The sequence below is a fragment of the Camelina sativa genome, chromosome 5, assembly GCF_030686135.1.
Source record: "Camelina sativa cultivar CO46 ecotype springtype chromosome 5, ASM3068613v1".
Lineage (NCBI taxonomy): Eukaryota > Viridiplantae > Streptophyta > Magnoliopsida > Brassicales > Brassicaceae > Camelina > Camelina sativa.
Window position 1 is genome coordinate 5,877,605 of NC_141884.1, and position 22,196 is coordinate 5,899,800.

Consider the following 22,196-nt stretch of genomic DNA (forward strand, 5'->3'; position numbering starts at 1 on the left):
GATCAATGAATTAGTGACAGTTTCCTAGTTCGAATAGAAAACGACCATGATTTACAAGACTAGTTTAAGACCTACGAGTAACAAATCGGCATTACAGAGTTTACCAACTGTTTCATCTAGACTTTTTTACCTTTTTGGGTCCAGTGAACTATTATTAGTTTTTTTCGAATCAGTTCGGGTCGGGTTTTCGAGTCTGATTTTTATGTCCAGGTCTAGTACAACCCTTGTTTCTTTGCAAAAGAAATAGACTGAGAATCATTGCTCTATCACAATTGGAGCTTAATCTCGTTACAAGTGACGACGGACGGACATATAACGAACTCAAATTCGCATTTCAACTTTTAAAATACATGTCACAGTCAGTCAATAAATTAAATGTTTTGTGAAAACATGGAGTCTGAACTTCAACTTTCAAATTGATCATGACAGACAAGAAAACAATCATCACTACTTACCTTGTTTCTCACGTTTAAGTTGGCATGAGATAAAATCGGGGATATCATTGCAATAGCAGACCTTGGCTTGGAACTCTTTTAAGACATCATCGGAAAGTATCTTCTCTTGAAAGGTAGTGTAAAACATGATGCCAGCAGAGAAGTGATGATTGACTTTGATAACCTTGTCAAATTCATAGTTTGTACTACTTATTTCATTGAACCCCTCTAGGGATTTACGAGACATCATGTCTATAAACTCTCTGGTGGTTTCTGGTTCACCAAACACGTCGTCGTCATCAAGATCAAGATGTAGGTTGGTAATTGAAAACGCAGCGGAACTTGGTGAAATCTATGTTAAACCCCTAAAGATAAAAAAAAAGTGGCTTTCTTAACTCTAGATTTACCAAGAGGTCAAACATGAAAATGAAACATATATAAGATGAAAACCTTGGATTCTTCTAATTGTTTCCGCCGAGATCTTAGGCTCTTCATCCTTAGAGCGTCTTATATTAGGATAAGACCTTGCCGAGAACCATCATAATCCTTGTATAGCAAGTATACAGGATGTACTGTAGTTCTCCAATCTGAGACCGTAAATTATTTAAACTTAGGGATTTCGATCCCAAAGATCAATTTACATGCGTATCAATTTATCAGAGCTTTTCGAATTACATGCGTATCAATTTGTCAGAGCTTTTCGAATTTTTGTATAATGATCATATGTATTGAGCTACGTACGGCGATTGTTATTTGGAACCAGAAAAGTGAAAGTTAGCCAGGTGAAGGATTTTGATAGTTTTAATCATCTACAAACGCAAAAACTCTGAGGATACGTACTAGATATTGGCTGATGAGAATTCCATGCTTGGGCATGGGTCTTGTATTATATAAGTACTAGATTGTGTCTGAGACATTGGATGGCTCATGTGTCAATCTGAGAATATCAATGTAACAAAAAATATTCAACAGAGTGTCAAAACCGCCTACCCTAAGAGAGAGAGAGAGAGAGAGAGAGAGCACAAAGGAAAAGACTCATCAAACTAATTAAAAAGACAAAAACAAATCCAAATACAATATTATTACCAGTTTTCTAATTCAGCTCAATAGACAAGAAAACAAAGATAGACCAAGTATCACGAATTACATAGTTTCTCAGGTCTGAGTTAGCATGAGATAAACTCAGGGATACCACCATAGCTGACCTTAGCTTGGAACACTTTGGAGTCATAACCATTAAGTAGTTTCCCTTGAAAGGTAATGTAAAACATGATGCCATGAGAGACGTGAAAATTGGCTTTGATAACCTTGACTAACTCATATTTTGTACTATTTATTTCATTGAATCTCTCTAGTGATTCCCGAGATAAGCTGTCCATGATGTCTCTGGTTGGTACTAGTTTCAAAGGAAGCTTAATATTGACATCGAGATTAACGGGTTTGTAATTGAAAATGCAGCGGAACTTGGTGAAATCGATGTCAAACCCCTAGAGATATTTAAAAAAAAAAAAAAAAAAAAAAACACACGCCAAGATGATGAACCAATATTATTCTCGAAGCAGATAAAAGAAATTTACTAAGAATCAACATATAAATCGAAAAACCTTGGAATCTTGGACTTGTTTCTTCATGAGGAGATACTCATCCTTCGCTGAGATCGTAGAATCTTCATCCTTAGGGCTTCTTATATGCGGATAATGTTTGCCAGGAACATCACCGTCATCCTTGTATCGCAATTCTACAGGTGTAACCATAGTTCTCCAATCTGAGACCGGAAAATTATACAACTTAGGGATATATATAGAGCCTTCAAAATAATTTACAGAGTTGGAATCATACCTGGTAAGTCAGACCCCCTTTGCGTTTTATGAACATAACAAGAACCCTAACACTCTAGGTCTAATTCTCTTCGCATTCTGGTCTTATAATTTTGTATGTCCGTAAATACCCTCAGATATATAAATGTATAATGATTATACTAAATGAATGTTTTTAGGTTAATTCGTAAAAGATCATGGAAATTGAGCTAATTTTGATTGACTTTGTTAGTTTGAATCTGGTAATTGTTTGCAAATTTGGATTAAAAGATTAGTAATAATAAGCTTTTTCAATCTATGCTGCAGTCATTTCAAAACCAAAGCTTTTGGATGGCTATAATTAAGAGTGGTCATGGATTCATATAGTGTTGGCGAGATGGCTTATGGCAATGCTTCTCTAGCGTCCTCATCAGTGGCATTTGAATGGCTCCGAGGAATGACTAACATTGTTACTTGGAATGACTAACATTGTTAAAAACATTTGGAATGACTAACATTGTTAATTTCACATTTCGAGTGAAAACTTTATGATAATTCTTTACACTGAGAATTAAAAACATTAGCCATGCAAAAAATATGGTACGCTTAGGAAAACCAGAAAAGGTTAAAATTTTATAAGAGACTACAAGTTTACAAAACCAAGATTAATGTATGAACTTAGTAGTGTCGACTAACAATAATAATAATCTAACCGAAGAAACACTAACGGTCGATAGCGAAAATATTAAAAAGCCATGTACACTCATATATAAGAAACATTAATAGGTCATTTGCAGTGAAAAGATATAAAATTACCTTGAATTAGATATTGATGTTTGTTAGTTAAAAAACACTTCAATATAACAATTCTTTAGTTTTATTTAGTACCCAGAAAACAATTTTTCTAAACTTGTTTATATAGTCAAGAAAAGTTTATATATAATAAATAAAGAGGTGTAAGATATAGATGTGTGAAATGTAAAGGTGTAAAAAATAATAGATGTGAAACATGGAGGTACAACAAAGAGGTGTAATACATAGAGGTGTTAAATAAAAAGGTGTAAAAATTAATGGATGTGATTTTTGAAACCAAAAGGTACAACAAAGAGATGCAAAAATTAAGAGGTGTGATTTTTGAAAGATGGGGATGCGATGAAAAGACACGATTAATAATTTTAAACCGTTGGATTAAAAGTAGAACTAATCTCATCCGTTAGTTTAAAAGTATATAAAAAATAAAGAGGTGTAAGACATAGAGGTGTGAATTGTAAAGGTGTAAAAATTAATAGATGTTAAACATGGAAGTAAAACAAAGAGGTGTGTAATATATAGAGCTGTTAAATAAAAATGTGTAAAAATTAATGGATGTGATTTTTGAAACCATAAGGTACAACAAAGTGATGCAAAAATTAAGAGGTGTGATTTTTGAAAGATGGGGGTGCGATAGAAAGACACGATTAATAATTTTAAACCGTTGGATTAAAAGTGGAACTAATCTCATCCGTTGGATTAAAAGTTGACACAAAAAAGTGGTTTGCTATAATATATAGTCAAGAAAAGTTTATATATAATAAATAAAGAGGTGTAATACATAGATGTGAAACATAGAGGTACAACAAAGAGGTGTAATACATAGAGGTGTTAAATAAAAATGTGTAAAAATTAATGGATGTGATTTTTGAAACCAAAAGGTACAACAAAGATATGCAAAAATTAAGAGGTGTAATTTTTAAAAGATAGGGGTGCGACGGAAAGACACGATAAAGAATTTTAAACCGTTGGATTAAAAGTGGAACTAATCTCATCCGTTAGATTAAAAGTGGAACTAATCTCATCCGTTAGATTAAAAATATATAATAAATAAAGAGGTGTAAGACATAGAGGTGTGAATTGTAAAGGTGTAAAAATTAATAGATGTGAAACATGGAGGTACAACAAAGAGGTGTAATACATAGAGGTGTTAAATAAAAAAGTGTAAAAATTAATGGATGTGATTTTTGAAACCAAAAGGTACAACAAAGAGATGCAAAAATTAAGAGGTGTGATTTTTGAAAGATGGGGGTGCAATGAAAAGACACGATTAATAATTTTAAACCGTTGGATTAAAAGTAGAACTAATCTCATCCGTTAGATTAAAAGTATATAATAAATAAAGAGGTGTAAGACATAGAGGTTTGAATTGTAAAGGTGTAAAAATTAATAGATGTGAAACATGGAGGTAAAACAAAGAGGTGTTATATATAGAGGTGTTAAATAAAAAGGTGTAAAAATTAATGGATGTGATTTTTGAAACCATAAGGTACAACAAAGTGATGCAAAAATTAAGAGGTGTGATTTTTAAAAGATGGGGGTGCGATGGAAAAACACAATTAATAATTTTAAACCGTTGGATTAAAAGTGGAACTAATCTCATCCGTTGAATTAAAAGTTGACACAAAAAGTGGTTTGCTATAATATTTAGTCAAGAAAAGTTTATATATAATAAATAAAGAGGTGTAATACATAGATGTGAAACATGGAGGTACAACAAAGAGGTGTAATACATAGAGGTGTTAAATAAAAATGTGTAAAAATTAATGGATGTGATTTTTGAAACCAAAAGGTACAACAAAGAGATGCAAAGATTAAGAGGTGTGATTTTTGAAAGATGGGGGTGCGATGAAAAGACACGATTAATAATTTTAAACCGTTGGATTAAAAGTAGAACTAATCTCATCCGTTAGATTAAAAGTATATAATAAATAAAGAGGTGTAAGACATAGAGGTGTGAATTGTAAACGTGTAAAAATTAATAGATGTGAAACATGGAGGTAAAACAAAGAGGTGTAATATATAGAGGTGTTAAATAAAAAGGTGTAAAAATTAATGGATGTGATTTTTGAAACCATAAGGTACAACAAAGTGATGCAAAAATTAAGAGTTGTGATTTTTGAAAGATGGGGGTGCGATGGAAAGACACGATTAATAATTTTAAACCGTTGGATTAAAAGTAGAACTAATCTTATCCGTTGGATTAAAAATTGACACAAAAAAGTGGGTTTGCTATTATATATAGATTATATAATATATAGTCAAGAAAAGTTTACATATAATAAATAAAGAGGTGTAATACGTAGATGTGAAACATGGAGGTACAACAAAGAGGTGTAATACATAGAGGTGTTAAATAAAAATGTGTAAAAATTAATGGATGTGATTTTTGAAACCAAAAGGTACAACAAAGAGATGCAAAAATTAAGAGGTGTGATTTTTAAAAGATGGGGGTGCGACGAAAAGACACGATTAAGAATTTTAAACCGTTGGATTAAAAGTGGAACTAATCTCATCCGTTAGATTAAAAGTGGAACTAATCTCATCCGTTAGATTAAAAATATATAATAAATAAAGAGGTGTAAGACATAGAGGTGTGAATTGTAAAGGTGTAAAAATTAATAGATGTGAAACATGGAGGTACAACAAAGAGGTGTAATACATAGAGGTGTTAAATAAAAAGGTGTAAAAATTAATGGATGTGATTTTTGAAATCATAAGGTACAACAAAGAGATGCAAAAATTAAGAGGTGTGATCTTTGAAAGATGAGGGTGCGACAGAAAGACACGATTAATAAATTTAAACCGTTGGATTAAAAGTGGAACTAATCTTATCCGTTAGATTAAAAATTGACACAAAAAAATGGGTTTGCTATTATATATAGATTATATATTTAAATAACAAATCTAAAAATAAAAAATTAACTAATTAGATGTTGCCACCTGTGTCTTAAGTAACGTTTCTTTGTTTCTTTAGAAAGCAACGTTCCTCAGTTTTTTCTTTCTTTATTATTACTTTTAAGCTTTTAGTTAAGAGAATCTCTAAGAGAACTCTCAATAATCATGATCTAAGTTTCTATAAATCAGTAGCTTTATTATTACTTCTGCAGTCCCTCTAGGTTTTGTTCTCTTCGCATTTGGTCTTATAGTTTTCTTTGTTGCATTACTACCCCTCTGAATATAGTTATAAGTAAAAATGTCCATACTTTTCAATTTTATCTTGTTAATAATATATACTTAGACTACCACTTATTTTATATTTGATGTAGAATTTTGATCCCTTGCTTTTCTATTCTATTTATTGAACCACTAGATTAGAACCCGCGGTACACCGCGGGACAAAATTATTTGTAACTAAAATATTTAAATTATAAGTTGTATTTGTTGGTTAAATATGTTATAATTATATAATAATTATTAAATAAACTATATAATTCTGTAATATAATTTATTTTTTATATAATATTTACTTAATCAGTTAATTAGATATGTCTATTCTCTGATACCAGTGTTAACAAAATAATGAAATGATATTTTACCCATGTAACACCGAATTAATGATATTTTTAATTTATATAAATATCGATAAAACATGTTCTCCTATGTAATCTCGTCCCGAGATATTTCAACTCACACTATATCATCTTAATTTTTTAATATTTATTGTGTATCTACGGTATAATATTTTTCATATTTAACTTTTTAAAATTTTAAAATATTTTTCATATTTTAACCTTTTAAAAATCTTTATTATAAAGAACCAAAATAATAAAAAAAAAGTTTTTAAAGTTTGAATGCCTGATTTATATTCGATTTTCAAAATTCAAATTTTATTATATATTCAAAATAAAATTACGTTTGAAGGCATTTAAGATAACCTTACTTTTTAGTTTTGATGAAGATCTGATATAATTATTATATATTCTTAACTCTTTTATAAGATGCAAAGTAAGAAAAAACTCACCTTTGGAACCTTGCATTACGACTTCCAGAAAAACAACCCTTTTCTTTTTTTGGACATCGTTCCAAAAAAACTTGTAAGGGAAACTTTCAGGCAAATCCTGAAATTAGAAACAATCCAAAGAGTTAACAATGAATATGCACAAAAAAAAAAGCTAAACGTAAATGGACAATATTGAGAAAAAAAATAAAAATAAAGTATTATACCTTAGGGAGTTCAGAAGGTACCTGTATAAATATAGAAAAAAAATTTAAAATTTTATAGTATTAGAAAGGAAAAAAGATGGCTAGCTACATGAAGTATAGAAGAATGCATGGTCACACATGCCAAGTATAATATTGTATCCTCAACTACACGAAATATATCTATTGCATGGCCACATGCATGAATTATATGACGTTATGTGGTCAACACCATAGACATACAATCCGGTACCCCGGTCGAATGATTCCGGCGAAAACTGATATTGACTCCAGTGTTGACCAACATTGACCAAAAAATTATAATTAAATAACAAAATAATAAATTATTTAAGGTTTTTCATGATTAGAAAACATATTCTATTCAATATCTAATTATTTATATATCTCTAATGTATTCATTTTTATAATTAGTTACTTTTTATTTTTAAAGCTAAACTAATAGTTAAATAAAATCATTAATAATTATTTTCAAGAAATATATATATATATATAACATATGTAATTATTAATGATTTTATATATGTAAATCTCTGATCATCATCTTATTTAAAATTTTAAATACTACAAGAATCAATAAAATCAAATTCAACTACTTTCATTAGAAAATAATATGCAAAAGATTTGAGTATATGACTCTTTACTTTAAAATTTGCATGATAAAGAGTATACAAAATTTTAGATACTCTTTGGTATAAAAAATTTACATACTCCTAATAACATGTAAACAATAACAAAAATATTAACACTAATTACTTTTAACAGATAAAATATAAAGATACATAATTATTTTCAATATATAATATAAGGGCAATTGCAAAAATCCTCTTATTCTATATCCTTTTGCAAAAATATCCTAAAATCAAGATAAAATTTATATACATCTTGAAAATAATTATTAATTATTTTTATTTAACTATTATTTTAGCTTTAAAAATAAAAATTAATTAATTATAAGAATAAATACATTAGAGATACCTAAGATATTTAGATATTGAATAGAATGTTTTCTAATCATGAAAAATCATAAATAATAATATAATAATTTATTATTTTGTTATTTAATAGAAATAATTAAAATATAATTTTTTTGGTCAATGTTGGTCAACGCCGGAGTTAACATTGGTCTTCGCCGGAATTATTCGCCAGTGTACCGGATTGTATGTCTATGGTGTTGACCACATAACGTTATATAGTTCATGCATGTGATCATGCAATACATATACTTCGTGTAGTTAAGGATACAATATTATACTTGGCATGTGTGACCATACATTTTCCTATACTTCATGTAGCAGCCATCTTTTTTCCTATTAGAAATTAGGAATAAATATTTTTTGATTTTGCTTTAATATACTGATATTTTTTGATTTTGCTTTAATATACTGATATCCCAAAGCTTTTGCGGTCGTTCTTCCCCTGTTTGCCATCAGATCTATAGTACAGTGGAAAAAAAATTAAAATGAACACAAACAAACCCATATCGTCGACCGATCTATTAATTGTTGTATCGAAAACCCCAGAAAGTAATAGGTATGAATAACTGATGGTTTTTTCAAAAACACATAGGTTAAAGAGAGAAAGAACATTAAAACGTTGGTTTAGCTAAAAAAAATGGGAGCGAGCGCTAGAGTCTACTTAGGGAGCATATAAAATGGGAGAATAGAAACCTTCGTTTTTGCTCAGAAAACAAAGAAAAATAAACCTTGGTTTTGGATAGATGGAGACGAATATGAAGTGTTGAAGCAGGATTTAGGGTTTTGAGAAAGGAGGGTTTTTGAGCTTTTGTTTTTTTGTTTGTTTGGTGTGTGTGTGTGTGTGTGATGTTGATTTGTGCAGAGTTATAAATAATAGTATACATTAATTTGTTTTTTTCTGCTAGCGGTGTTGCATCCTACCAGCACTAATGCACCGGATCCTATCAGAATTTAGCAGTTAAGCGTGCTTGGGTGAGAATAGTACTAGGATGGGTGACCTCTCGGGAAGTCCTCGTGTTGCATCCCTCCCTCTCTCTTTTTTTTTTCTTTTGGTATGTTCCGCGAGACTATAGTACATACAGAATGTCGTAACTTTCATACCGTGAGGAACCATGCAACCCAATATACCTTTTTGAAAAGCCTCAAGAGAGCTTATGGCAAGACAATGGGTCTTCCTTCCATTAGACCATTCTCGAGGCCGAATTTTGACGTTTGAAGGCATTTAAGATAAACTGACTTTTTAGTTTTGATGAAGATCTGATATAATTTTTATATATTCTTAACTCTTTTATAAGATGCAAAGTAAAAAAGACTCACCCTTGGAACCTTGCATTATGACTTCCAGCAAAACAACCCTTTTATTTTTTTGGACATCGTTCCAACAAAACTTGTAAGGAAATCAGGCAAATCCTGAAATTAGAAACAATCCAAAGAGTTAACAATAAATATACACAAAAAAAAAGCTAAATGTAAATGGACGATACCGAGAAAAAAATAAAAATAAAGTATTATACCTTCGGGAGTTCAGAAGGTACATGTATAAATATAGAAAAAAATAGTTAAAATTTTATAGTATTAGAAATTAGGAATTAATAATTTTTGATTTTGCTCTAATATACATAAGAAGAAAAATAAAGTTTTACCGTGTCATCATCAGCAGCTACAAGAAGAGCTTTTCCCAAAGCTTTTGCGGTCGTTCTTCTCCTGTTTGCCATCAGATCTATAGTACAGTAAAAATAAAAGAATTTAAAATGAACACAAACAAACCCATATCGTCGATCGATCTATTAATTGATGTATCGAAAACCCCAGAAATTAATAGGTATGAATAACTGATGGTTTTTTTCAAAAACACAGAGGTTAAAGAGAGAAAGAACATAAAATGTTGGTTTTGTTATAAAAAAAAAATGGGAGCGAGAGCTAGAATCTAGATAGGGAGCATATAAAATAGGAGAATAGAAACCTTAGTTTTTGCAACAAAGAAAAAAAAACCTTGGTTTTTGGATAGACGGCGACGAAGATGAAATGTTGAAGCAGGATTTTGGGTTTTGAGAAAGGGAGGGTTTTTGAGCTTTTTTAGTTTGTTTGTTTGGTGTGTGTGTGTGTGATGTTGATTTGTGCAGAGTTATAAATAATAGTATACATTAATTTGTTTTTTTCTGCTAGTGGCGTTACATCTTAGTATCTTACCAGCACTAATGCACCGGATCCCATCAGAACTCATCAGTTAAGCGTGTTTAGGTAAGAGTAGTACTAGGATGGGTGACCTCTCGGGAAGTCCTCGTGTTGCATCCCTCCCTCTCTCTTTTTTTTATTTTTCTTTTGGTTTGTTCCGCGAGACTGTAATACATACAGAACGTCGTAACTTTCACAGCGTGAGGAACCACGCAACCCATACTACCTTTTTGAAAAGTCCCAAGGGAGCTTATGGCAAGGCAATGGGTCTTCCTTCCATTGGATCATTCTCGAGGCCAAATTTTAACGTTTGAAGGCATTTAAGATAAACTAACTTTTTAGTTTTGATGAAAATCTGATATAATTATTATATAATTTTAACTCTTTTATAAGATGCAAAGTAAAAAAAGACTCACCCTTGGAACCTTGCATTACGACTTCCAGCAAAACAACTCTTTTATTTATTTGGACATCGTTCCAACAAAACTTGTAAGGGAAACCTTCAGGCAAATCCTGAAATTAGAAACAATTCAAAGAGTTAACAATGAATATTCACCAAAAAAAAAAGCTAAATGTAAATGGACGATACTGAGAGAAAAATAAAAATAAAGTATTATACCTTCGTGAGTTCATAAGGTACCTGTATAAATATAGAAAAAAAATAGTTAAAATTTTATAGTATTAGTAATTAGGAATTAATAATTTTTTATTTTGCACTAATATACATAAGAAGAAAAATAAAGTTTTACCGTGTCATCATCAACAGCTACAAAAAGAGCTTTTCCCAAAGCTTTTGCGGTCGTTCTTCTCCTGTTTGCCATCAGATCTGTAGTGCAGTGAAAAAAAATAATTTAAAATGAACACAAACAAACCTATATCATCGACCGATCTATTAATTGTTGTATCGAAAACCCCAGAAAGTAATAGGTGTGAAGAACTGATGGTTTTTTCAAAAACACAGAGGTTAAAGAGAGAAAGAACATAAGAACGTTGGTTTAGCTAAACAAAAAAATGGGAGCGAGAGCTAGAGTCTAGCTAGGGAGCATATAAAATGAGAGAATAGAAACCTTGGTTTTTCCTCGTAAAACAAAGAAAAAGAAATCTTGGTTTTTGGATAGACGGCGACTAAGATGAAGTGTTGAAGCAGGATTTAGGGTTTTGAGAAAGGGAGGGTTTTTGAGCTTTTTTTGTTTGTTTGTTTGGTGTGTGTGTGTGTGTGTGATGTTGATTTGTGCAGAGTGAGTTCACTACAAAAATATGATTGATTTACATCATTTATTTTATATATTGTATCATTTTTAAATGATGCAAAAATAATTTACATCACTTTAATAAATGATTTACATTTTGTTGATGCAAATAATTTGTATCAATTGAGATAAATATTTGCTTCAATTAATAAAATTGATGTTCTTTTACATCAATTACAAAAACTGATATAAGTCTTACATCATTTTTACTAAATTGATATAAATATTTGAATCATTTCTCAAAACTAATGTAAAATATTTATATCATTTGAAAAATTGATGTAAAATTCAACATTATAATAAATAATATGAAAAATATTTTTTCTGAGTAATATTTAATTATTTATAACTTTCAATCGTTTTTTAGTATATTCCTAACTAGAATCTTTCAAATAAATTAACTTGATAATAACAAACTTAATTAATTACTTGATTTGGGCTGTTATTGGAGAGTTGATTTCTAAATCCATATGGAATTGTAAATTCTAGAAATCAAAACACATGGATTTTGAAATAACATGTTTTATCCTTGGATTTGAATCTTTCTATTTTACACTTTCAAATCCATTCAAATCCATTTAAAACATAATGTGGATTTTGAAATCCAAAAACAAATCATTAAATGAATAACATGGTATTTTAACAAGTATTTGTAAATCATAGAACCAATAACACTTCATTTTGATAAGTATTTTAAAATCAATGATTGAATAACATATGACTTTTGTCTGGATTTCCAAATCCATTAAAATCATAGAACCAATAAACCCTATGGAACCAGTTAACTTAGAAATAAGTAAACTAATTTGGTATTTAGTAAAGATATTGTCTCATCAAAGCTTAAGAAGTCTCGATGTTGGATACTAGAACATCTAGTTTACAAAGGAAAAAAATATATTATTAAATATAAACAATTATCAGCAACATATAAAAATAAGTAACTACATTTTAGTTTATTAATTCTCTCTTTGATTACCAAAATGGATAATATCAAAATCAATGATCAATTCATCCTACAACTTACTTGATGATGATGAATAAGGATCCTTAATAATCCAACAAAAATGAAGATACAGCATTTTTATTTTTTTGGGCAAAAGAAAATAAAGATACAGCTAGGTTTGTTTTTTTAGCTGATGATCTCGCATAATTTTTGATCGATCAACTTTTTCAATATTTATCTTCTAATTAAATTTATTCTTTTTAAAATATATATATATGTAATTTTTAAATGATATTGATATATTTATTTAACATCATTTTTAAATGATGTAAATTTTATATCATTTTAAAAAATAATTTTATACCAAATATGAATAAATACATTAATTATCTAAATGATGTAAATTTTTATTTTAAATAGATTTTTCAAAAGTGATACATTAATTATCCTTTCTAGCCCCTTCCTTTTGTTTTCATTTTTTCTTTCTTTGTTTTTGTTTTAGTATCTCACATTCAATTTCATTAACTTTTGTATTTCTTTACACTAGTTTTTAGTGGAATTTTATTTGTTACAAGTAAAGATTAAAAAATTCCTATTTTGTTTTTTGTTTTTTTTTGTGTAAATACAGTATATGTAATATGGTTGTGTAAATTAGCATATCTGAATATTAAATTGACTAAACTTAATTTGGAATTGTTTCAAACACCAATCATTTGCATGTTAAAATAATTTAATCATGAGGATGTTTGCATGGGTTTTGTAGTTCATTTAAGAAATGTCGGATAAAATTATGGTAAGAAAACTTAAGAAGATGCTATTCTTAGAATACAACAAACACGGTTACGAGTATCTTTTTACTTACTGTATTTGTTTTGGTACAAACCCTTCCACGTGTAACCATCATGGCCATGAATCAATTAATTTTATACTGTAACGAATGTTTTTTTTAATTGTTTCGGTAGATTAAGACAGAGTAACAGATAAGATCACAAAAAATAAATACGAAATTTGGGGAGGGAAATGGAAAATTTGAGGAGCGCGCCACAGCAGATCACACCGCCAAGTAAAACTAGTGCTTGTTATCTACTGTCCCGCGGGTTAAATCCTAGTGTAGTATTATTACAAGAAGCTAAATCCATTAGGCCTGACTTAGTTGGCTCAACAATTGGTTTAAGGGATTCGGTTTGTTTGCTAAATGATTAATTTATAGACAAGAGATGAACGAGTGAAACTTGAAAAGAAAGAGAAAGGAGAATGAGAAGACAAAAAAGACTGTAAGAGTACAATATTAGAAAGCAAAAGTAATAATGTCATTTGGACCTTTTTAAAAATCTTTTATCAAAATTCAGAGCATTTAGCCATTTAGATCCCCTATCTTTGGCATTGTTTTAGCCATTTAGTTTGTTGTATTTTGGTCCGGGTTCTAAATTCCCGTGAACCCATATTACTTTTGTATTTTGTATTTTGTTTTATTGTTACCCATATAAGTTGTATGATGTTTGTAAGGCTTTCCCTAGAGGAGAGTTGCTTGATCATAGTTTAATATAATGAATTTTGGATGAAAAAAAAAAAAAAAAAAAAAAAAAAAAATTATCAAGAGCATTTTAAACATCCAATCCAACTGGACCGAAAGTATCCAGTTCTATAAGGACGGCTCAAAAATGGGATTTGAAGACAATTTAAGAAAAATTGGACTGAGAGAACCGTTGCTCTCAATCATAATTAAGGGATTAACAAACTTTGAATTCGCTGTTGGACTAATTAAATTAAAACACACCGTCAATACATAGATTAAAGTATAAAAAGATAAGATAAGCGTCTGATGAGAACTTGGGACTCTAAAGACAAGAAACGAACAGGGGAAATAGTAAGGGTAGTAGTAGCAAGTGTCATCATTACATATCATAGACTCCGTCAATACATTGATTAAAATATAATAAGATAAGATAAGCGTCTGATGAGAACTTGGGATTCTAAAGACAAGAAACGAACAGGGGAAATAGCAAAAGGGTAGTAGTAGCAAGTGTCATTACATAACCATAGACTCGGTCAATTTATCACAAGAGTGCTTGCGTCTGATCCAGTATTAGACATTAGATGGCTCCACTCAAGTCAATCTGAGGATATAAATACAACAAGAAAACAACTTTCAGCAGAGTGTAAAAGAACCACTAGTAACATAGGAGAGAACAGAAAGGGAAAGACTCATCAAAGTAAATTAAAAAGACAAGATAGATAGATATATACCTTGGTTTCTTGGGATCTTCTTTATCTGCAGCCTCAATGGAGTGGACTGCCAAAAACAATATTATAAGCAGTTTCAAAATGATTTCTCAACAACAGACAAGAAAACAAAGATAGACCCAGTCATGTCGAGTAACCTCTTTTCTCAGGTTTGAGTTGGCATGAGATATAATCGGGGGTACGACTGCAATAGCAGAGCCTGGCTTGGAACTCTTTAGAGACATCATCGGAGGGCAGCTTAGCTTGAAAGGTAATGTAAAACATCATGCCAGCAGATAAGTGATGATTGACTTTGATAACCTTGACAAATTCATAATTTGTACTGTGAAGATCATTGAAACTCTCTAGGGAACCCAGAGACAGCCTGTCCATAAAGTCTCGGTTGGTTCCTGGACCACCAAACACGTCGTCTCCATCGAGATCAACAGGTAGGTAATTGAAAGCGCAGCGGAACTTGGTGAAATCTATGTCAAACCCCTAATGATTATTATTTAAAACAATACACACACCAAGATGATGATGAATCAATATCATTTTCCAAGAAATTAAACTGACTTTTTTAAACACTACTCCCTCCGTTTCAAAATATAAGATGTTTTAAGCAAAGCACGCAGATTAAGAAAGACTTTACTTTTAATAAGTTCAACCAATCAGAAACAATACTGCATAATATAAACTACTAAATTAATCTAAAAGTTGCATTGAAATTTGAAAACATCCTATATTATGAAATAACAAACTTCTCTAAAATATCCTATATTTTGAAACGGAGGGAGTAGTAGATTTTATAATAGCAAGCAAGAAAGAAAGAATCAAACATACACAAAAAGAAAATAAAAGAAAGATGAAAAAACCTCGGACTCATGGACTTGTTCCCTTAAGATGCGATACTCTTCCTCCGCCGATACCTTGTCTTCATCCGCACAGCGTCTTATAGAAGGATAATAGATTTCCCGAGAAAACTCACCTTCCCTGTATAGCAAATATACAGGATGCACCATCGTTCTCCAATCTGACACCGTACCGACTAACTACTTTTAGGGATTTCATCCAATATATGTATGTCCTTCCTTCCAGATTAAAAGAAAAAAAAAAAATTACAGATCTGGTTTCGTACCTGGAAAATCATCCGCCATCGAACTAAGGAGCTTTGCGTGTTTTATGAACAAAAATACAAGAACCCTAGCCCTATAATTTTTTTCGGCAAGTGAATGGAGAGGGATATCAAACCAAAAGATAAGATTCAGGCATTCAGCTACTCCCCTTTATAAATTGGACTGCAGTCCCTCTAGGTTTTTAACTATTTGCGTTTGGCCTTATTGTTTTGTTTGTGCCAATTAATGACCCATCGCATACATAATGTTTTCGCATACATTTAATGACCCATCGCATACATTTAATCAATCTCATATATATAAATTCATTCTTGCAACCTATTAATGTTTTCGCTAGTACTCATATCATACAATACCAATCTAGTAAATTAAATAAATAATTTTTGGGACAAAACTACATACTTACTAGCGGTTCTCACTTCTCACTCTTACACATCGATGACTTCGTCAAGAAGCTGCATCATTTAATAAGAGATTTGTTATATGTATAATAATAAGAAATAGCAATATGATAATAAGTTAGATAGAAGACAGTTTACATACCACAGGGTACATATATGACTTAATGAGGGATGGACTCCCCGGAGGCAGGCTAATTCTCCTTGCGAATTTCCCATAACCATCTTCTCCCCATTTACGTCCCCATGTGTTTTGATACTTAAAAGTATGAAATTCCATTCGAGTCGGTTGCATATTTAGTTAGTAACACGATGTGGTTGTATTTGAGCGAGTTTTTGGGTGCCCCATAATACATATCCACCTATTCATCAAAAAAAAAAATAATAATAATAATAATCAGAAATCAAATCTAAAATATGCCAAATAAATATTTAAAAGAATTATTAATATTGACTCACATAATCGGTTGAATAGGCTTGAGTGACTTCAATCTCGACAGCTATCAGTCCAATGGTCTTCAACAAACGAATGATTTCTGTTTCATCAATATTTTTTCCTTCCACAACCTTGAATTCCAGAATTTTGAAGGTCTTTCTACCCTGAAATTGTTGTAACTGATTTTAGATCTACAAAAAATTACTTGAAATATTAACTAGTCAACTTAACAAAAAAAAAAAAAAACCAATAGAGCGTACTAACCTTCACTTTGTCACATGCCAAACTGCTATATTCTCCTTCACGATTTACCAAAACGCACTTACAGTCTTCCTCTCTTATTAAACCATCATCTTTGAGAAAAATCTTTAGACCATTGTAGTTTTTTAAAAACCCATTGGAGAACTTTTCCTTTATATGTGCATATAAATGCTTGGCCGATAGTCTCAAAAGTACCCTCACTTTACCATGAATGTATAAGTGAGCACCTATCATTCTATTGTAGCTGATAGTCCAACAATATCCTACAAACGAGACCCATTAAATTTTATTCAAAAAGTAACCAAAACAAAAATAGATCTGTAATTGATTAAGCTACACCTAACACAAATATTTTTAAAAACCTAAGCCTAAAACTCACTTGGGTTTTCGTTTTAAAAATGTATATTTTCCTTTCCTATTGGTATAAAAACGTGAAAACTATATACATATTATTTGAAGTGAAGAAAACGATTAGATCTATGAAGAATGAAGCAAAGATCTGTTATATATTTGCCTCTAAGAAAAAATAATTTTATAGATTTATAATAAGACTTACCCATAGAACCTTGATGAATGATTTCCAGCAAAACCATTTTATTCTTTTGGGGTAGTTCCCAGGAAAATTCTATAGGGAAATTTTCAGGTAAATCCTGAAATTTTAAACAAACAAAACTTGTAACACTCACATTGAAAATAAATTAACACCAAAATATACAGTAGAAATGGGGGAAAAATCTTATACCTTGGGACGTTCAGAAGGAGTCTGTATATATGAAAAAAAAATTATATTAACAATAGTTCTTAGACTTTATATATATATATGTAGATCGTTAATATCAACGAGAAAAAAAAGAAGAAAACGAAAGTTTACCATGTCAGTTACATGAGCTTTTCCTCTTGATTTGGGTGTGGTTCTTCTCATCTCTACAGATCTGTAAGAATGAAGAAAAGAGAAGGAGAAATGAAGAGAGCTTAGATGAAGGAACAATTAGGGTTTTGAGAAAGGATCCGAGGGTTTTTGTTTGTTTGTTTGTTTGTTTGTGGGATGTTGATCTTTGTGGTGAGATTATAATAGTTTATAATGGCGGTGCTGCATCCTGTGTGGCCCCTTCTCTTTTCATTTTTTTTATTTGTTTCAGTATCAATACGTATTTAGTTATATCTCACATAATTTCATCCATTTTTGAATTTGTTTACGTTTTTTTTTTTTGAATTTTATTTGTTACTATTTTAACAAGTAAAAAAAGAAAAGATTCCTTTTTTTTTTTGTAAATATATGTAATATGATTGTGTAAATTATTATATCTGAATATTATTAAACGAGAAAACCTAATTTGGATCATTTCAAACACCAATCATTTGCATGTTAAAATTATTAAAATCACGAGAATGTTTGCATGGGTTTTTTTTGTTGATAATTTAAGAAATATCGGATAAAATTATGGTAAGAACTTAAGAAGATGTTATTAAAATACAACATGATTACGAGTATCTTTTCACTTACTGTATTTGTTTTGGTACAATTTACAAACCCCTGGACGTGTAACCATCACAGCCATGAATCAATTAATTTTATACTGTAACGATATTTTTGGTAAATTAAAATAGAGTAAAGATAAGATCATAAGAATGCTTTTCAAAAATAATAATAAAAAATACGAAATTTGGAGAGGGAAATGGAAAATATAAGGAGCGCGCCACACCAAATCACACCGCCACATAAAAACTACTACTTGTTATCTTTTGGTGCTCAATTAATAAACAACTAATAGTATAGTATTTTTAAAAAATTGTTACAAAAATTACTAATATTATTTAGAATGTTAAACACTATACTATAACTACGTGTTTCTTTTTCAAAAATATATACATGATCACACAGCCTATATAATTGGGATACTATATACAAAGTCACATTTAATAAAACAATACTCCTTTTGTTGGCAAATAAAATAATATTGTGTGTAACCAAACCAACTATGATTATCTGATGTGCTTATTGTATGTGCATTGGGACCAAGGTAATAGAAATAGTAATATTCATCCCAGGAAGAATGTTTGGTGAAAACAAGACCCCACAAGATTGATAATAGTACTATACATTACCTACATTCACATTCTCAACTTGAGGAGAAACAAATTTTATTTATTGATCTACTAATCTTTTATTTGTTGATCTATGATGCTTAATCTTTGTTGTTTCCTATTTAAAGTCGTACTTTTCCCTTTGATTCGATCGTTCATATTCTTTTTCTTTTGTCAAAAATTGAAATGGAGGAGACTAAATTGATGAAAATAGTTTGACGATGACTTTGCAGACGATAATGATGTGATGACTGACGAAAGTTAGTAATATTTAAGTAACCAGAGAAGAAACCATTTTATTATACTAAACAAGCCTTAACATATAAACACAATATAGTTAAAAGTCACTGACAAAAAAAAAGAAAAAAAGACTGGTAATAATCAAATCATATGTCAAGTATTATATTAACGTGATAGTATAGCTTCGTCTACTACAGTCACTAGCTAGCTAACTCTAGCTAGAAGCTAAAACCATACATGTTATATGAATTAGATTACCATCCAACTGAAATTTTTATACTAATTTTTTCATACTCGAATAATTAACAATTTAAGGAGGTTATTCATACTGGTCTGAAACTTATAAATGATTCTAGCTATCTGGATTTTTAAAATTTAAATAAAATAATCTACATATATATATAATGGTGTATGAGTGTATTACATAGAAAGACACAGTAGTAATTATTTACTCAAAATTTATCGTTGGTTGAAGTACTATGTGAGAGATGTTCTGCTTTCTTAGTGTCATAATGACACACTGTCATTGCTTTACAGCCAATTATTAGAAGAAAAAAAATCGTTCGAAAAGAAGTTTTACTTGTTAGAAGGTCACAAATAAACTGCCAAGTCACACTCAAAATGTTTTTATTTGATTGTTTAATATTTTTGTAGTCAAACTTTGAATCACATATTTAACAAAAGAATATAGATTTAAAATAACGTAACAATAAAAGAATTGAGCTAAAAAAATGAAAGGGGAAAGAAAACTAAAGGACTTAAATGATAATTTTCTTTTCTTTTGTTTGGTCTTGTCTGTCACCTAGTAGGGTTAACGTGGGAGATATAGGAAGAGATATATATTGCCATGGTTTTGGAATGAACAGACAATTCTGACAAGAGAGAGAGAGAGAGAGAGAGAGAAAGAGGGTTGTTTTATCGAAAAGAACACCATCACATCCTACATGCCACACAAGAAGCCACAGATTTGATTTGCTTTTTGTTTTTATGCTACAATAAATATTAAATAGGTACATGTATATCATCAATTCTATGAAAGCTTTGAGCAAAATTGTTGTTTGATACGACCTACGAGGAAGGAAGGGAGAAGAAACTTCATTTTCGAATTCCTTGACCTTTTGTGAAATACTCACTATTTACTACAGGCTAATTATTTTCCATAGTTAACTTTAATACGTTGTATTTTGTATAAACCACACACATATTTAAAAATCAAATATTTTCTTCTTTTCCAAAATTTAATAATACTGACGTCAGACAAACTTTCTATATAAGTATAACATTATAGTTGGACCTCTACAATATATACATATATATGGGTCTACTATCATGATAACTGATTAGTGTATACTATGTTTTATTTATTAGTGCAGTGTTCCACAGACTAAAAAATCAATCTTCCAACGTTTCCTATTGGAAAGCAGGTTGCTCTCATCTTTGACCGATGGAAAAAAAAAAAAAAGGTACGTAGTTTTTGGTAAATTGTCAATCGGACGGCTGAGACACATTACTAATACTTATATCACACAAACAATAAAAGAGAAGAAAAAACAACATCAACAACGGGTTTGTGTATGTAATAATCATATTCTTTTTGTTTTTTTTTTTGTTGTTTTTTCGACTTTTATATTAGTATAGAGTATACTATCATACTGTATTTTTACATTTATCTCACAATTAGAGACAAGTATGGAACCCTAGTTACACCATCTTTATATTCGAACTCATAACTTTTGTTATGTTAATTCAGTGGTTAATTAAATTTGAACTGGCCTAATTAGAATTGTTGAACTACAATATATCATCTCACGCAGATACCAAATTCTTTAACTATTAATCTATTTATTTCATTATTCAGTCCTGATTTATTGAACCGTCCTACTTTTTACTACTGTATAGTGTCAAGAGTACTTGTCGTTTTCCTATTTGTTTTGATTAAATACTAACTTTCCGTTTAGCCATAATAAGTTTTAAAGTGCAAAGGATAACTGTACACAATTAACTTGATTAGAAATTATAAAATATTAACTGATATACAATTAGCAGATAAGAGTAAAGACTTGTTAGGACTGCCCAGCGGACTTCAAACCTCTGATTTCCAGCAGACTTCAAATCTCTGACTTCCAGCGGACTTCAACCTATGTAATTAATTCTTCGAATCTTTTTAGGTCATGATGTTTGATACACGTCAACTCAAAAGAAGAATGTCAACACTTAACTAAAAAAATGGAAAATGATAAAGTCACATCGCACTGTGTCCTACGTGTATATATATATATATATATATATATACTAATGATAATGGAAAACAATCACACTTACTATCAAATTTCTTAAAATTTCCTATTTTAAAAATTCACAATAGAAGTGGTCTAAGGGGAAATGTCGAATATTCCAACATTTCCTATTGGAAAGCAAGTTGGTCTGATCTTTGACCGACGGAAAAAAAAGAAACGTGCACGTAGTTTGGTTAATTGTGAATTGGACGGCTGAGACACATTACTCCAATCCAGATATACAGATAACAATAAACAAGAAGAAAAAACAACAACAAAAACAACGGGCTTATGTATGTAATAATCATATTTTTTTTTTGTTTTATTCGTTGTTTTTTCGACTTTTATATCAGTATAGAGTATACTATCATATTGTACTTTTACATTTATCTCACAATAAGAGACAAGATTAGCTGGGAAGCATCAAGTATGTAACCCTAACTACACCATCTTTATATTTGAACTCTTAACTTTCGTTATGTTAATCAATGGTTTAATTAAATTTGAACCGTCTTAATTAGAATTGTTGTATTACAACCCCATATCATCATCTCACGCAGTCACCAAATTCTTTTAACTGTTAATTTATGACGGA

General features: G+C 30.2%; 2 protein-coding genes and 1 pseudogene across 6 annotated transcripts; all 3 read right to left on the bottom strand.

Moving 5' to 3' along the window:
• Positions 1–1,570: 1,570 nt before the first annotated feature.
• On the bottom strand, positions 1,571–11,174 carry LOC104788938 (uncharacterized; annotated as a pseudogene). Its single transcript, XR_015598038.1, has 8 exons — positions 11,103–11,174; positions 10,973–10,993; positions 10,770–10,866; positions 9,822–9,898; positions 7,208–7,228; positions 7,076–7,101; positions 2,039–2,273; positions 1,571–1,921 (listed from the first exon to the last, which is right to left on the bottom strand). The product of XR_015598038.1 is annotated as an uncharacterized LOC104788938 (transcript).
• A 3,230-nt stretch (positions 11,175–14,404) lies between these two features.
• Positions 14,405–18,119, bottom strand: LOC104785767 (uncharacterized). 4 transcript variants are annotated; one of them, XM_019245725.2, is made up of 11 exons: positions 17,872–18,119; positions 17,743–17,763; positions 17,557–17,650; positions 17,004–17,263; positions 16,763–16,903; positions 16,449–16,665; positions 15,908–16,360; positions 15,645–15,802; positions 14,928–15,267; positions 14,794–14,839; positions 14,405–14,663 (listed from the first exon to the last, which is right to left on the bottom strand). In XM_019245725.2, exons 1-6 carry the CDS (start codon positions 17,920–17,922, stop codon positions 16,564–16,566), a joined length of 669 nt encoding a protein of 222 aa, XP_019101270.2. In that variant the 5' UTR covers positions 17,923–18,119; the 3' UTR covers positions 14,405–14,663; positions 14,794–14,839; positions 14,928–15,267; positions 15,645–15,802; positions 15,908–16,360; positions 16,449–16,563. The 4 variants fall into 4 exon arrangements, with proteins under 4 accessions (XP_019101270.2, XP_087369324.1, XP_087369325.1 ...); XM_087513198.1 differs by having other exon boundaries at positions 15,645–15,860; positions 16,312–16,360; positions 17,872–18,101; XM_087513199.1 differs by having other exon boundaries at positions 15,645–15,860; positions 16,308–16,360; positions 17,872–18,101.
• Positions 14,654–15,791, bottom strand: LOC147943301 (uncharacterized). Its single transcript, XM_087512201.1, has 4 exons — positions 15,645–15,791; positions 14,928–15,267; positions 14,794–14,839; positions 14,654–14,663 (listed from the first exon to the last, which is right to left on the bottom strand). The coding sequence occupies exons 1-4, from the start codon at positions 15,789–15,791 to the stop codon at positions 14,654–14,656; spliced, it is 543 nt and encodes a 180-aa protein (XP_087368327.1).
• Positions 18,120–22,196: the final 4,077 nt, after the last annotated feature.

Excerpts from the sequence above, each read along its gene's own strand:
- LOC147943301 (XM_087512201.1), bottom strand. The coding sequence starts at position 15,791 with ATGGTGCATCCTGTATATTTGCTATACAGGGAAGGTGAGTTTTCTCGG. Across the intron at positions 15,268-15,644 it reads AACAAGTCCATGAGTCCGAG|GGGTTTGACATAGATTTCAC; the intron begins GTTTTTTCATCT and ends AATAATCATTAG. Across the intron at positions 14,840-14,927 it reads ACTCAAACCTGAGAAAAGAG|TCCACTCCATTGAGGCTGCA; the intron begins GTTACTCGACAT and ends TGTTTTTGGCAG.
- LOC104785767 (XM_019245725.2), bottom strand. The coding sequence starts at position 17,922 with ATGAGAAGAACCACACCCAAATCAAGAGGAAAAGCTCATGTAACTGAC. Across the intron at positions 17,764-17,871 it reads AAGCTCATGTAACTGACATG|ACTCCTTCTGAACGTCCCAA; the intron begins GTAAACTTTCGT and ends TCATATATACAG. Across the intron at positions 17,264-17,556 it reads CATTCATCAAGGTTCTATGG|GATATTGTTGGACTATCAGC; the intron begins GTAAGTCTTATT and ends TCTCGTTTGTAG.